The sequence below is a fragment of the Jaculus jaculus genome, chromosome 15 (assembly GCF_020740685.1).
Source record: "Jaculus jaculus isolate mJacJac1 chromosome 15, mJacJac1.mat.Y.cur, whole genome shotgun sequence".
In the NCBI taxonomy this organism is placed as follows: domain Eukaryota; kingdom Metazoa; phylum Chordata; class Mammalia; order Rodentia; family Dipodidae; genus Jaculus; species Jaculus jaculus.
The window spans coordinates 42,406,809-42,421,837 of record NC_059116.1 but is presented as its reverse complement, the minus strand read 5'-3'; the positions used below and the strand labels follow the sequence as shown (position 1 = coordinate 42,421,837).

The following is a 15,029-nucleotide window of genomic DNA, read 5'->3' as shown; positions in this document are numbered from 1 at the left end:
GGAAACACTCAGCATAGTCTGGAGTAGGAAGTCTTAGAAGCACATCTATGAGTGCTATAGTCTTCCTGGGAGAGGCAGAGTATGGAAGATGGGTACATAAGAAGGAGTATATTTTGGACCATGTTGCCAGGCCCCAAGACATGTAATGGAAATTAAACCTGAAGGGGATCCATTCTTATTTGAGAACCATCAATATTTAGGGAATGGCTAAATCCATTAGGTTTTATATGCGCGCGCGCGCGCGCGTGTGTGTGTGTGTGTGTGTGTGTGTGTGCACGCGCACATACACACACACACACACTCATCCAGCCATAAAAAGAACATCTTATATAACCAGGCTTGAGAGCCTGAGGGTAGAAGGAGAACAAAGCTCGTGACCTCTCTTAGAATGCTTACATTCTAGATCACTGAATTTACCAGGGGTTGTGTGAATGATTAAGTAAGGTGGCAGCTGGTAAACACTAGCATTTTAGGAGCTTGAAAAGTTTCCCTTGGTTTTCAGAGTATGAGTTAATTCAGTGGAATAGATGGAATGCTGGCCTGGGCAAACAGCTCTAGAGTTCTGAACTCAGCTCTACAATCAGCCAGTTGTGCCTCTAAGTTTCACTGTGCGTTGGGTAATTTTGAGTCAGGGTCTCATGTAGTACATGCTGGCCTTGAGTTCCTGATCCTCCTGCTTCCACCTCCCAACGGCAAAGACGGCTGGCATGTGCCACCCTACCATGCTCTTCAGGCTTGTTGATTGTGACCTTATCAAGCAGCACATCATGTTCGTTGGAAGGAAAATTAAAGCTTCCTAACTTACCATATTTTAGTAAAAATAGGCTAGGGCAGATATGCATAGGGCATTTCTTTCAGTTTCATGAACCTGTGCACGTGTATGGCCGTATGTCCCCAGGGGTGATATAAGTAGTATTTATTTTATGGTCTGTTCCCATCAGATCCTTTTTGAACATTTGATTAAGTGGCTTCTGGCTTGAATGATTGCTTGAATGATTTTATAATTGCATAAGCAATTTAGGCTTAAACAATACTCTGTTAGCTCTATAAAAAGCTTTTTTTTACAATAAAAACATTATAATTTCATATAGGTTTGGGGTAAGTGGTAAAATTATTTTTGAGAGGAAATTGCAATTTGAAATTTTAGTCAGCTTCAAAACCTAAATGAGAGAGGTTAGCTCCAGAGTGGTTTTGGAGTAAAAAGCACAGATGGGAACGCAACCTCTTTTGTTCTCAGTTAGTTGGTAGATAAGTGCTCAAATACTTTAGGGGGTGCATTAGTTCTCTGCGTACTTCAAAAACTAGAGAATGTGTGCTCTGATGGCATAACTTAGGAAACAGCCGTGCGTGCAAAAGCTGCCATTGTTACTGTCAGATCCACCACAGTTGATGTCCCTGTTTCGTGTCTCACTGTTAAAAGCTTGCTGATGAATGTTCCATAACTTCTGTCTCATGTTTCTGTAAATGCGAGTTCATCTGGTTTAATGAACAGCTACAGGTGTTCACAGAATGAATGAGTTTCCTTTTATGCCCTGTGCATATCTTACATATGTTTTTATGTTTGGAAGGTATGTGATAGTGGAGTGCGAAGATCAAGATACCCAGCAACGGGATCCCAAGACCCATGAGATGTACCTGAACGTCATGCGGAGATTCAGCCAGGCCCTTCTGAAGGTAGGAAGGGGCGACACCCAGTCAGTAGTGTGTCTGGCTGCTTTCTCTTAGCATGCCCTGAGCTGAGGAGGAGTCATAAAAGGAGGTTACTGTTTACTTGAAATTTGAATTTCAGTGTTTATACTCATACATCTAGTTGCTTAGTCAGAGACTACATGTGGCTTTTACTGCCCTAACCAGCAGATGGAATAGCTGGGTTGGAAACAGGACTACAAGGCTGAAAATACTGACCCTTTACAGCAAGTTTGTTATATTATTTTTCACACTTAAAAAAAACATTTTAGCTTTATTTATTTATTTGAAAGGGAGAGACAAAGAGGCAAATAGAGAGAAAGAATGGGCGAGCCTGGGCCTCCAGACTCTGCAAACTAACATCTGATGCATGTACCACCTTATGCATCTGGTTTATGTGGATGCTGGGAAATCGAACTTGGGAACTTAGGCTTTGGAGGCAAGTACTGCTAAGCCATCTCTCCAGCCCAGGTTTGTTATTTTTAATAAAACAGATGTCTACATAAACAAAATAGTGAATGGTTGCTCTTTGATTTCTCGTTCTGTTTTTTCCCCCCCTTTCTTCAACCAGACACAATCCAGTCTCAGAAATCTGCAGTAGTTCTGTTGCAGGTATTTTGCATAACAGCTTTAGCCACAGATTGGTAAACTATATCTTTTGTCATTTGCTGTTTAAAGCAGTGTCATAGTTTGGCCAGCAGAGGGCAAAAGGACAATGAAAAGAAATCTCACATTCATCTATGACTTCACTACAGAAATATTTTGTGTCTCTCTTTTTTTTTTTTCTTTACTTTGACTGCTATTTCCTCTTTCAGGTTCTTAAAAAATTTTTTAACTGCATTTTGTGATGTACTTTGAGACTAAGCGTGAATGCAGGTCTCAAACCACAGAGCTTGAATATCAAACTTACTGACAAGCCCCGGGTCCTCTCTTCTAACCCTACTTTTGTCACTCCACGTGGACGTGATATTCCTCTGAGCATCCATTGTCCCATCTTTTAAGTGGGAGTTATAATATTTCCCAAGTTTTCTTTCCAGAGTAACTGGGAGAATTAAATGAGAAAATATGTAATATTTCATTAACTGGAATCACGACATAGTGATTTGTAAAGTTTTCCTGAGAAAACATGGTGCATTTGGGTATTTTTACTTTTTTAATACTTTATTTATTTATTTGAGAGAGGGAAGGGCCGAGAGAAAGAAGCAGACAGAGAAAAATAGTATGGGCACTCCAGGGCTTCCCGCCACTGCAAAAGAATTCCAGATGCATGTGCCATTTTGTGCAGCTGGCTCTGTGTGGGTACTGGGGACTCATACTCAGGCCATCAAGCTGTTCAGTCAATCACCTTTAACTACTGAGCCATCTCTTCAGCCCAGTATTTCCCTTTGGAAAAATAGATCATTTTTAATTGCTTGAGCTTGTCTCTGTATTGAGGAAATGATTGGAAGCATTTTGGGGTGAGTAAATCCTACCTTGTCCCATTGTGTTTTGTGATTTTGATAGCACAGTACTTCTTCAGGCCCCTCACACTTTTGAGCTCTGAATAGGTTAATGGTGTTTCCCTGAGAAACCATGTTTCTTATTACCTCCGAATCAAAATAATTAATCTGTTATGCTTTGTGTAGAAGCTGACAGCTATTAGGAGAGTAAGAGAAAGATTATATGTGCTGTGCTGTTTCAGCCACTTTGGTCTTATAAACCACACAGAACTGACTTCTTGTCTTTGTCTCCAGGGTGACAAGTCTGTCCGAGTCATGCGCTCTCTGCTGGCTGCGCAGCAGACGTTTGTGGATCGGCTGGTGCATCTGATGAAGGCTGTCCAGCGGGAAAGCGGGAACCGTAAGAAAAAGGTAAGCCACAGGCTTTGCTTTCTGCTTTGGGCTAAAGTGGCTTGATTATAGTCCTGCCTGCATCATAATGATTACCTTGTTGGTATCATAAAATTATGCGTCTTCCCCATTATCCTGTTGGGTTGACAGTGTACAGACTCTTTTTGACATGAAGATTTGCTATGCAGTCTGAGCTAGCCATGACTTTGCTGTATATTCCAGGCTGGCCTTGAACTCTGGATCTTCCTCCTTTTAGACCCTGAGTGCTGGGTTAATGCATACATGAGCCACCGCACCTAAGTTTAAATAAGTGTGTTATTACATAATTATAGGAGCACTTACAAACACTGACTACACAAGGGGCCCTTTTTTGTAGCTTTGCATCTTGATACATCTAGTCTTCAGTTCTGTGAGGTATAGTATCCCATGAAGAGTGGGCAGCGCAGAGGAGGAGGGACTCATCCACCATCATACGGTGTATACCTGTCAGGGCTTTTGCTACAGAAGCATTCTGAAGCCATTGTTACATACAGCTCTGTTCTGTTCTCTTCTTACAATCTGAGCATTTATGGTGCTTTGCAAATATTTTAAAGTTATCAGAGCCCATTTATTAATTTTTTTTCCCATTTTACCCCTGTATTCCTTTCTGCTTTGTTCTTCTAGAATGAGAGACTTCAGGCCTTGCTTGGAGATAATGAGAAGATGAACTTGTCAGATGTGGAGCTGATTCCATTGCCCTTAGAGCCCCAGGTGAAAATCAGGGGAATAATCCCAGAAACAGCAACACTGTTTAAGGTAACTGATGGGTCATTAATGCGAATGATTGAATCTGACGCAACTGCCAATGGCAGAGACTGTTTCTATTTATGTAAAGTTGTACCTTTCACTTGCCATTGCTGTTTAAAATCTTTTGTGTTTTAATTACAGAGACTTTTCAAAAAAAAATTTTTATTTATTTATTTGAGAGCAAGATAGAGCGAGAAAGAGGCAGAGAGAGAGACAGAGAGAATAGGAGTGCCAGGGCCTCCAGCCACTGCAAATGAACTCCAGATGTGTAGGGTCCCCTTGTGCATCTGGCTAACGTGGGTCCTGGGGAGTTGAGCCTCGAACCGGGGTCCTTAGGCTTCACAGGCAAGCGCTTAACCGCTAAGCCACCTCTCCAGCCCTATAGAGACTTTCTTAATGGAATTTGTAAAGTATGCTTATATCTCTGGAAGGGTTTTTATTTTTTTTCAACTTTTTATAGAGAACCTCTAAACACATACAGTATACCATTATAATCCCCTCCTAGCACACTCCTGAATCTCCCCTCCACTGAATCCCTTCTTTCCAACCAGTCTTTCTTCTATTTTGATGTCACTATAATTTTTTTGTGTGTTTACATAGTGTCAGCCATTGTGAGGAGGTCATGAGTGCCACAGTCACTTTCTGTCTGGAAGTCAGTATTGTAAGCAATCCTTTCCCTTCCTTTGGCTCTTAAATTGTTTTTGTCACTTCTTTCACAATGGTCCCTGAACCTTATGTCTCATTTAGTGCTGAGCATGCCACTGTCATTTTTTAGGACTTTGGTGAGTTTTATGTCACCCCAGTGGTCACCACCATCTGCAAAGAGGTTTTTGTTATCAAAAGTGAGAGTAGCATTACTATTTGGGCATAAAATAAGAATACAAAGGGTAGTGTGGTGGGCATTTTATGTCCATTAAGCTAGACAATAGTGATATTTTCCTTCCTAGGGCTTTTATGACCTCCCCGGCATAGGCTTTTGATTAGTTTTCAGTATCAGGCATAACTTTTCACGTGAAGAGCTGGCCTCTGGTCCAAAGAGCAGTTGGTTTGCTCCCTAACAGACATGCCCCCATTGCACCAGTTGGCACATTTGTCCTGGATGGACATCCATAGAGCTTGCAGGGTCCACTGCTTGTTAAGAACATTGATGACTTTCTTCCCCCAACAGCCTGCATAGCTCTTTTCAGCATCATGACAAGTTAACAGGAAAGCTTCCAGCTCAGCTCCAGCTTGATTTCTCAGTGTGCTGTCTTTAGCTGTGTGGCTTTACCATCTAATTCTTGTGGTAAGCTGAGAGCCTTAGCAACAACAGCCTGTAATGTTTTGGGGGCATTAAAGGCCTCCAAGACTAACAATTTGCTGGGAAATATCCCACCCTTAGCACAAAAACTGCCTTATGGCAATCCTATGGTATTTCTGCTCAAACTCCCTATTTTTTAAACATTGGTGTGGAGACATGGCTTAGCAGTTAATGTGCTTTCCTGCAAAGCCAAAGGACCCCTGTTCAATTCCCTAGGACCCATGTAAACCAGATGGATAAGGTGGCACATACATCTGGAGTTCCTTTGAGTAACTGGAAGCCCTGAGGTACCCATTCTGTTTCTCTCTATTTGTCCCCCCAATAAGTGGAATGTTTAAATACATATATTACTTATGTAGTGAAGAAATCAGTGTCCATATGATTTATTCATAGCATCCTTAATTTTGATTAACCCTTCTCTCTCTCATCCTCTGATCCTACATAGAACATGGAGCATTATTTTAATACTTAATTTGTTGAATAATATTTAGTTATAGTTTTTTTTTTAATTTTTATTTATTTGAGAGCGACAGACACAGAGAGAAAGACAGATAGAGGGAGAGAGAGAGAATGGGCATGCCAGGGCTTCCAGCCTCTGCAAACGAACTCCAGACGCGTGCGCCCCCTTGTGCATCTGGCTAACGTGGGACCTGGGGAACCGAGCCTCGAACCGGGGTCCTTAGGCTTCACAGGCAAGCGCTTAACCGCTAAGCCATCTCTCCAGCCCTAGTTACAGTTTTATCTGCATAGAACTTTTTATACAAATCTATATTGCAAAGTTTTCATCGTGGATTTGGTTCATAAGCTTAGGTAACAAAGTGACAGGAGACCCAGAATCTGTGTCAAATCAACTCTGTGCACCTTACTTTTCAAGTAGGCTTTGCCCTTGTTCCTGACCCATGCCTCTTACTTCTGTAGGCTTGCTGCCAGATGCACAGTTAAGATAACAGTGACATCGAGCTGCACAGCCAGAGCACTGAGCAGCAAACCTGCCCAGTGTCTGTGCTGGCCATTGTACTGCAGGATCTCTGGGGAACTCAGTGCTGTTGGTTCTGCGATTCTGGCATTGCAAAGGCAAAAGTTGCATTCAATGTTATTTTGCATCAAAAGAGGGAGGAGGGCTCATAGAACAATGGTTCATGTAGATAGTCTTTATTACAATGAAATATTGCAAGAGTTATGTTAAGGTGGCCTGTTTTGGCAAGTGCACACAGCTAATATATAAATCTCAGAAAACAATATACATTATTGGTAGTTTGTTTCTTTTAAAATGTTTTCAGATTACCTTTTCATTTTGCTTTCCCCCCTCAACCACCTTTTTCCTCCTTGAGTCTGGATCTCACAAGGGTGCCCGGTTTCCAAGCTGTGATCTGCCTGGGTACTGAGCTGCAGGGTTACACATTACACCTAGCCTAGCCACAACTGTTTTGTTTTGGCTTGAGCTCAGGGTCTTGAGCAGTGTGCCATCCAAGTACCTTAACTTTAAATATTTCTTACAACTTATTTAATTATTTAAAATTTTTATATCAGAGAAGATGGCTTAGTCAGGTTGCTCACAAACATGAGTACCTAAATTCAGTCCCCAGAATTCATATAAAAAAGCCAAGCATAGTGACACATGCTTGTAATCCCGGCACTGGGAAGGACGAGTGGGTGTATCCAGCCTACTTGATAAGCTTCTGGCAGAGGCAGTGGGAGATCCTATCTGAAAAGAAAGGCAGGTGGCACTTGAGAGTAATGATGACCGAGGTTGGCCTCTGACACACACAGATGCATACACACACACACACACACAAGCATAAAGCAATTCATTAAGAAAATGCAACCTTTAGCTTAAAAATGACTAACGGTACAATTAACAGTTTGAAAATAGTAGTATAGAAGTTAGAGTGAAAATACTTCTTCTTTTTGCTTGCATTCCATTGGTGCCAAACTGTAGGAATCAGTGCACCAGCAGCATGTGTCATCTGGTGTATAGTGCCCCAGTGCATGAGCTTCCTGTGCCTGTTCTCTATGGACCAGTCAAGAGATTGGGTTAGAAACATGGTGTGGGAGATCTTCCAGTAAGGTGGAAGACTCCATCTGAAGCAGATGTGTGCTTCAAGATCAGACCGTGGGAACTGTGTTTGCATCATTGTTTGGTGGACTCCAGGCCCACATTCTCCTCAGCTATAACCATTTCAATTGAGTCTTCTGTATTCCAAGTAATGCAAGTAATACGTCACAGGACATCACTCATTAGAGCATACAGACCTGTGGTCCTTTCTTCATTCTTACGTAAGTAGCATTCTAGAAAATTCCAGGTTAGATGTGAGGGCTGTGGTTCTGAGAAATCTACTGTGTAGTTAGATTTAGGAAATAGTGGTTCTGAATCAGTTAACTGTATACTTAGGTTTAGGGAGCCATGGTTCTGAGACAGTTACCATGCAAGTAGGTTTAGGGAGCTGTGGTACTGGGGAGCCCTGGTTCTGAGATGGTTATCCTGTATGTAGGTTTAGGGAGTTGTGGTTCTGAGGTGGTTACTGTATAGGTAGATATAGGGTGCTGTGGTCCTGGGATAGATACTGTGTAGTGTTTACAATAGTGTCTGCTTCTGTGGAGCTTTTAAGAACCCATAAGTGATTCTTCTTCATTGTATGTAAGTCTAGTAAGTAATGGTGTACTAGTCAGGGTTCCCTAGAGGAACAGCACCGATTTTACATATAATAAAGGCGATTTAATAGATTGGTTTGTGGGATCCTCTCTGAGCAGTCCAACATTGGCTATGACTACCTACATGCACCTGGAGACTGTGAGAACCCAGTAACTCCTCAGGGATATCAGTGCAGTCCCGCTCTGGCCCTGAAGTCCTGGAGACTACAGTGTCCACAAAGGATGCCCTTAGCAGCAAGTAGCACTGGTAGCCAGGCAAGAGGTCCTTCTTTTTTCCTGGCTCCTCTTTAAATTGAGGCTGATGCCCACTCTGGGGGAAGATCTTCCCTCAGTTAACCCCTCCTGGAAGCATCCTCATAGACCTGCCCAAGAGGCCTCTCTCCTACTTGATTTCTGATCAGATCAAGTTGACATAGAGATTTCTTTGTTATGGGTGGGGTATATGCTCTGCCTTGTTACTGTGTGATTCCCTGTCCTTGTACAAGCTACTTCTGGCTGGAAAGGGTTAGCATGCCCTTTCTAGGGTTTCTAGAGCGTCTTGTAGCCTTACCTGGGCGTCAAAGCTAAATGGAATGTGGACTATGTTAAGCATCAGGAAGATTCTGGTTCTGTTCTTTGCCCTGCTTGCTGTAGAGGTAGTTAGATGCCATCTACATTTTCCCTTCAGAGGAGAGGTTCCCCTGTGCCTCACCTATCTTTAGCAAGGCCACTCCCAGTTCCTCTTCCCAAGCTGTTGTGAACAAGGCTCAGTAATTGACAAATGCATTTTCACCAGGGCTACTAACTGAACCCTCCAAAGTTAAGTGTTTGGAAGTTCGTCCACTTGTTTGGTGTTAGTCCACTTGGGTTTGGGTTTATGTGCTTTGTCCCTGGACATGTCATAGGACAGTTTTTAGGCATGCATCTCATGGGGTTTTGAGTAAACCAATGCCCACGCCCAGCTCTCTCCTGCCATCAGCCCATCCTGTTGCTCTCACTCATTTCTCTTCCCTCTGGGGTGCTCCTGTGCAGCTGTCTTCCCAGCTCCATGGAGTTCTTTCTTCACCAGTTGTTTCTTACGTGACTCATTTATTTGGATGGTTACAGATTTTTCAACAAATTTTTTAAAATATTTTTATTTTTATTTATTTATTTGAGAGAGTGTAAGAGGCAGAGAGAGAGAATGAGAATGAGCCAGGGCCTCCAGCCACTGCGAACGAACTCCAGCTGCATATGCCATGCATCTCACTTATTTGGGTTCTGGGGAATTGAACCTGGGTCGTTTGGCTTTTAGGCAAGCGCCTTAACCACTAAGCCATTTCTCCAGCCCTAATTTTCATCTTTATAGAATATTTACTCTGTTATGAAAATCTTCAGGAAGGCTCTTGGACTGTCTTTCTCAGAATATCCCTTGCCATGAGATGTAACATGATTCTCTGGGCAGTTTTAGTTTCCTTTCTTGTTTACTTAAACATGTATCACATCTAGTCTAGACATTTAAGAGAATCAATTCTGGAAGATAGCTAATTATTACTTTAGGATAAGTGATGCAGATGTTTGAGATTTTCATTTAAAAGATTCTGAAACAGAAAGCTGCACAAGAGGCACATAGCTGCTGTCAGAAGCAGTGGTATTAACACGTCACCTGATGCATGTGAAGCAGCACAGCAACAAGAACGTGGCAGACACGTGGACAGCTTTGTATTGGGCTCCAGACTTTGGCTTCTGGTGGCCTGGTATGGCTGTTTTACAGATGAGGAAGCAGGCCACAGAACCCACACTGGCCACTCAGCCAGTCCAGGCAGGGGGCTGGATCCCTGTCTGTGAAACTCTACTCCCAGAGTTGCTGTTCTTTTACCACGTGGCCTTCTCATTGCTAGCCACTATCCTCCAGGTGGCAGCCTGGATGTCTTACTGAGAGCACATCTTGTTGCTTTAGGCCCTACGTTCCTGTGCACTTAACTGTGTCAGCATTTCCTCTTGTGTGCAGTAAGTCTTCACATACTCGTTTCCTTCCAGTTTAAAGGCAGTGTGGTTTTCTTACAGAGTGCTCTTATGCCAGCTCAGCTGTTCTTTAAGACAGAAGATGGAGGCAAATACCCAGTTATATTCAAACACGGTGATGATCTGCGCCAAGATCAACTTATTCTGCAAATCATCTCACTCATGGACAAGGTGAATAATTTTATGTAGGCAGAACTATCGTTGGATTTTAGAAACTATAGTTTAGCATATCTGTTTACAGAGACAGAAATATTTATATCACTCAGTTACAAAGATGGAAATCTCCTCAGTCTACACTTCACCTTGAACAGGTTTGTTTTTGTCCCTTCAGAATGACTGTTCTTTTTTTTTTTCAAGGTAGGGTCTTTCTCTAGCAGAGGCTGACCTGGAATTCACTATGTAGTCTCAGGCTGGCCTTGAACTCATATTGATCCTCCTACCTCGGCCTCCTGAGTACTGGGTTTAAAAGCATGCCTCACCACACCTGGCTCGAATGGCTGTTCTGATGAGTGAAATTGTACGTGTTTTTTCCGCATGAAAGTCTCACAGTCACACTTAGTTGTTTCTGTTAAATCTTCAATCTTTAAGAAAGAACTTCATCCTTGTCTCACTTTTAAAGAACTTGTTTCCCCTTAGGTCTTTGTTTCTATAGCACATTACATCCAAAAAGGTCAGTATAAAGCAGCTGAAAGAACACTTGTGTGGACTGATGACAGAGTTAGTATGGAGCACAACCAGCACATGGGCTCGTTTGAAGTAAATCAGTGCAGTCATATTAGGATTGTCTCCCAGATCCACCCGGCTCATGTTAAAACCTCTACAGTATGTCCTTGAACTCTGGTGGTCTGTCACCTACTCAGTGTGCTTTATCTTTTGCTCCAAAGCTTCTTCGCAAAGAGAATCTGGATCTGAAACTGACGCCGTACAAGGTATTGGCCACCAGCACAAAGCACGGTAAGTCTATTTATTTGTGACTGGTTGTTTTTCAATTTCCAGGGCATATACTCTTCCCTTTTAAATGTCTTACAAGATGGAATTATTGACATGTCACTGAAGACCAGCTGAGGTGTCTTCTTCCTCCAGGCCTACTATCTATCCTTTCTTTTTCCTTCCCTTTCTTCCTTCTTTCTTCTCTTCCTGTGTCCCCCTCCCTCTTTCCTTTCTTCCTTCCTCTTTCTTTTCTTCCTCCTTTCTTTTTACTTCCTGAAATTATGAGCAAATGTGTCACCATTGTGACATTTCTTTGCCTCATACTGGCTCTGCTTCTCAGTGGTTTCTTCACTGTAATCTACTGTGTCATGTGACAGTCACCCAGCAAGGCTTTGATCTGTGCTCTGCTTATGAAAGCCACTCCGTAAATGTCTGTCACCTGGTATGTATTTGCATGTGTATACGTGTATGTATGTATATATCTCATGCATAAGTCTTGGAGATTGAGTTAACCCCTGGAAGCTTGGTGCAAGAGTCCTTAAGAACTCTTGGCTAGGGCTTGCTGTAAATCCTGCAGGTTTGTGCTTCTGCCTGTAGTTACTTCATAGAGACGAAGTGACTGACCTTGTCCCCCTGCCTGTGGCCACTCCCCAGTCTGGGATGGCTCCATGGCTCTTGTCCCTGTGCACAGGATGCTCTTCCTAAAAGAGCCCGTGCTTCGCTTGTCTGTCTCTCAGAAGCTTATTTGTAGCTTGCATTTGCTGTGGAACAATGACAGCAGTGCCATCAAGGATAGGAAATATCCTTGTGTACCACACCTTGAATCCTTCTCAAGCATTCTTTTTGTCACTGTCCCTGCTTAGTTGTTTGGTAGATGTTGTTCCCTGGCTCCCATTTCTCTCTCTCTCGTGTACCATGCTCTTTTAGTCTTCACATGCATAATGAGCATGTATTACTTCAGAACTGTAACTATCTGTTAGCTTTATTATTCTTTTGGGGGGGGGGGGTGTGGTGATGTTTTTTTCAGGTAAGGCCTCGCTCTTGTCCAGGCTGACCTGGAATTCACTATGTAGTCTCAAAATCACTTTGAACTCATTGTGATCTTCCTGCCTCTGCTTTCTGAGTGATGGAATTAAAGGTGTATACCACCATACCTGGGAGCTGTATTATTCTTAAAAGCACAGCTTAAATAAATGCCTGATACCCTTTAATACCTCTGGAGTTGACATCTCCTCCTCAACTTTCTGGTATCTCTCATTCACAGTGTGTGTCCCAAGACAACTTAGAAGCTCTGAGATATGTAGTCTGAGCCAAGTGTCTGTACTTCTGTGGCATAGTTAAATGCTGCATGGTAGAAAAACAATAAATGCTTGTGAATGAATCAATGATGCAAACATTCTGTGTGATGGAAGAGCAAATGAGACATTCTTTATTGTACAGGGGTTCTGCCTACAGATTGTTAACAATATCAAGTTCACCAGAGCTACTTCATGAGTGGTAGAATACTGAATACCATTTCTCATTCACTTTTTGTCATATATTTGTAGATTTATGCTCTTTATCAACCCCTCTCTTTTGCACATGCCAGTTTGTTAGTTGTTTGAAGGGGCTTACATGTTCCTCTGTCATTTTCAGGAAATAACAAGATGGAACACCAGACAGAAGCACCCAGTGACATACAGACGGCTTTCAGTTAGGTCATTGCATTCCAGAGCTCCAGATTTCTTGGAGCAATTTTAAATTTGCAATGTTTTTAATTCTATCTATTATTTAAGGTTACAAGAGAAGACATTTACAGTGCTAGATTAAAAAGTGTGTTATTGGATATGTTTCTCATGTTCTGTAGTAGAAATTCTACTGAAAGGTTGGATTAGTTGGACTCCCTGAAGGCCATCAGGGCCCAGGTAAAGCTGGCAGGTACTCACAGATGTCCCATTGTGGAGCAGGTCCCTTGACTTCCATCACTTACCCAGTATGTGCCGATACCGTTTTATGTTTCCACAGGCTTCATGCAGTTTATCCAGTCAGTTCCTGTGGCTGAGGTTCTGGATACAGAGGGAAGCATCCAGGTATGGTATCAACTTCAGTACGTACATAGCTCATCAGTATGTTCTCATAAGTGACTCAGTCAGTGCATTAACAATGAGTCTTCCCACCCATCTCTCCACATTTGGATATTCTGTCAGCCAGTGGATCTCAGTTCTTTGAACAATGTAAAGCACATGATAGGGGGATAGTTTTTACCTGGAGAACAAGTAAACACTGAAAGTTTATGGTTGCTTTATTGTCCAAAGTATGAAAATCATGCAGTGTATTATTTTTAACCATGTAATTGATGACCATTTTGGCCATTTCCAACTTTTGTTTTTATTTAGCAGTTCTACACTGAAATCCTTCCCATACGGTAGCAGGTTTTTAAAAAATATTTATTTATTCATTTATTTATTTAAGAGACAGAGAAAGATGCAGATAGTGAAAGAGAGAATAGATGTTTCAAAGCCTTTAGTGACTGCAAACGAATTCCAGACACATGTACCACCTTGTGTATCTGGCTTTACATGAGTACTGAAGAATTGAACCTGTGTCCTTTGGTTTTGCAGGCAAGTGCTTTAAACCACTAAGCCTTCTCTGTAGCCCTGATGGCAGTTTTTAAACTTTGAAAACTCCTGGTCAGTGGGAAGTTATGTTCATTTTGTTTGCTTAGAGGAGAGAGTTAGGAAGCCTGTGCATGAATTCTTCTTGATCTTTCTTTGTAGTTCTTCCATCCATTCCTGTTGCATACATATCCTTACCCTGTAACAAACTCTGGTCATGGTATAGCTAAAAGTTGGTTCATGGGCCTGTCTAGCATCAGACAGTTCAGTGTGTTCAAGTTACTATTTCATAAAAGTATTGATTATTTATACTGTCCTTTCATTATAATTTTTAATTTTTATTTATTATTAGAGAGAGAATGAGGCAGATATATAGAGAGAATTAGCATGCTAGGGCCTCTAGTCACTGCAGACAAACTCCAAATGCATGTACCACCTTGTGCATCTGGCTTTACCTGAGTACTGGGGAATTGAACCTAGGTCCTTAGATTTTGTAGGCAAATGCCTTAGCCACTAAGCCATCTATCCAACCCCTCATTGTCATTTTAAACTGTGGACACAGACTATAAACTGACTGGATCCTCATCAGCTCTATGTAACTACTTCAGCTGGTTCATTGGACAATTATTCTTCATCTTTTTTTAAAATTTTTAAAAAATTTTTATTAACATTTTCCATGATTATAAAATATATCCCATGGTAATTCCCTCCCTCCCCACCCCCACACTTTCCCATTTGAAATTCCATTCTCCATCATATTACCTCCCCATTACAATCATTGTAATTACATATATACAATATCAACCTATTAAGTATCCTCCTCCCTTCCTTTCTCTACCCTTTATGTCTCCTTTTTACCTTATTGGCCTCTGCTACTAAGTATTTTCATTCTCACGCAGAAGCCCAATCATCTGTAGCTAGGATCCACATATGAGAGAGAGCATGTGGCGCTTGGCTTTCTGGGCCTGGGTTACCTCCCTCACTTAGTATAATCCTTTCCAGGTCCATCCATTTTTCTGCAAATTTCATAACTTCATTTTTCTTTACCGCTGAGTAGAACTCCATTGTATAAATGTGCCACATCTTCATTATCCACTCATCTGTTGAGGGACATCTAGGGTGGTTCCATTTCCCAGCTATTATAAGTTGAGCAGCAATAAACATGGTTGAGCATGTATTTCTAAGGAAATGAGATGAGTCCTTTGGATATATGCTTAGGAGTGCTATAGCTGGGTCATATGGTATATCAATCTTTAGCTGTTTTAGGAA

At 41.9% G+C, this 15,029-nt stretch overlaps 1 protein-coding gene across 4 annotated transcripts in view; it reads left to right on the top strand.

Annotated features, from left to right (window-relative positions):
- Pik3c3 (phosphatidylinositol 3-kinase catalytic subunit type 3) overlaps positions 1 to 15,029 on the top strand; it is a 117,774-nt gene that overhangs the window by 79,935 nt on the left and 22,810 nt on the right. For all 4 annotated transcript variants that reach the window (XM_045135035.1, XM_045135034.1, XM_045135031.1 and 1 more), the window contains 6 exons: positions 1,569 to 1,674; positions 3,420 to 3,536; positions 4,179 to 4,310; positions 10,279 to 10,407; positions 11,121 to 11,190; positions 13,171 to 13,235. In XM_045135035.1, the coding sequence (XP_044990970.1) occupies positions 1,569 to 1,674; positions 3,420 to 3,536; positions 4,179 to 4,310; positions 10,279 to 10,407; positions 11,121 to 11,190; positions 13,171 to 13,235 (619 nt within the window). The remainder of the gene's footprint in view (positions 1 to 1,568; positions 1,675 to 3,419; positions 3,537 to 4,178; positions 4,311 to 10,278; positions 10,408 to 11,120; positions 11,191 to 13,170; positions 13,236 to 15,029) is intronic.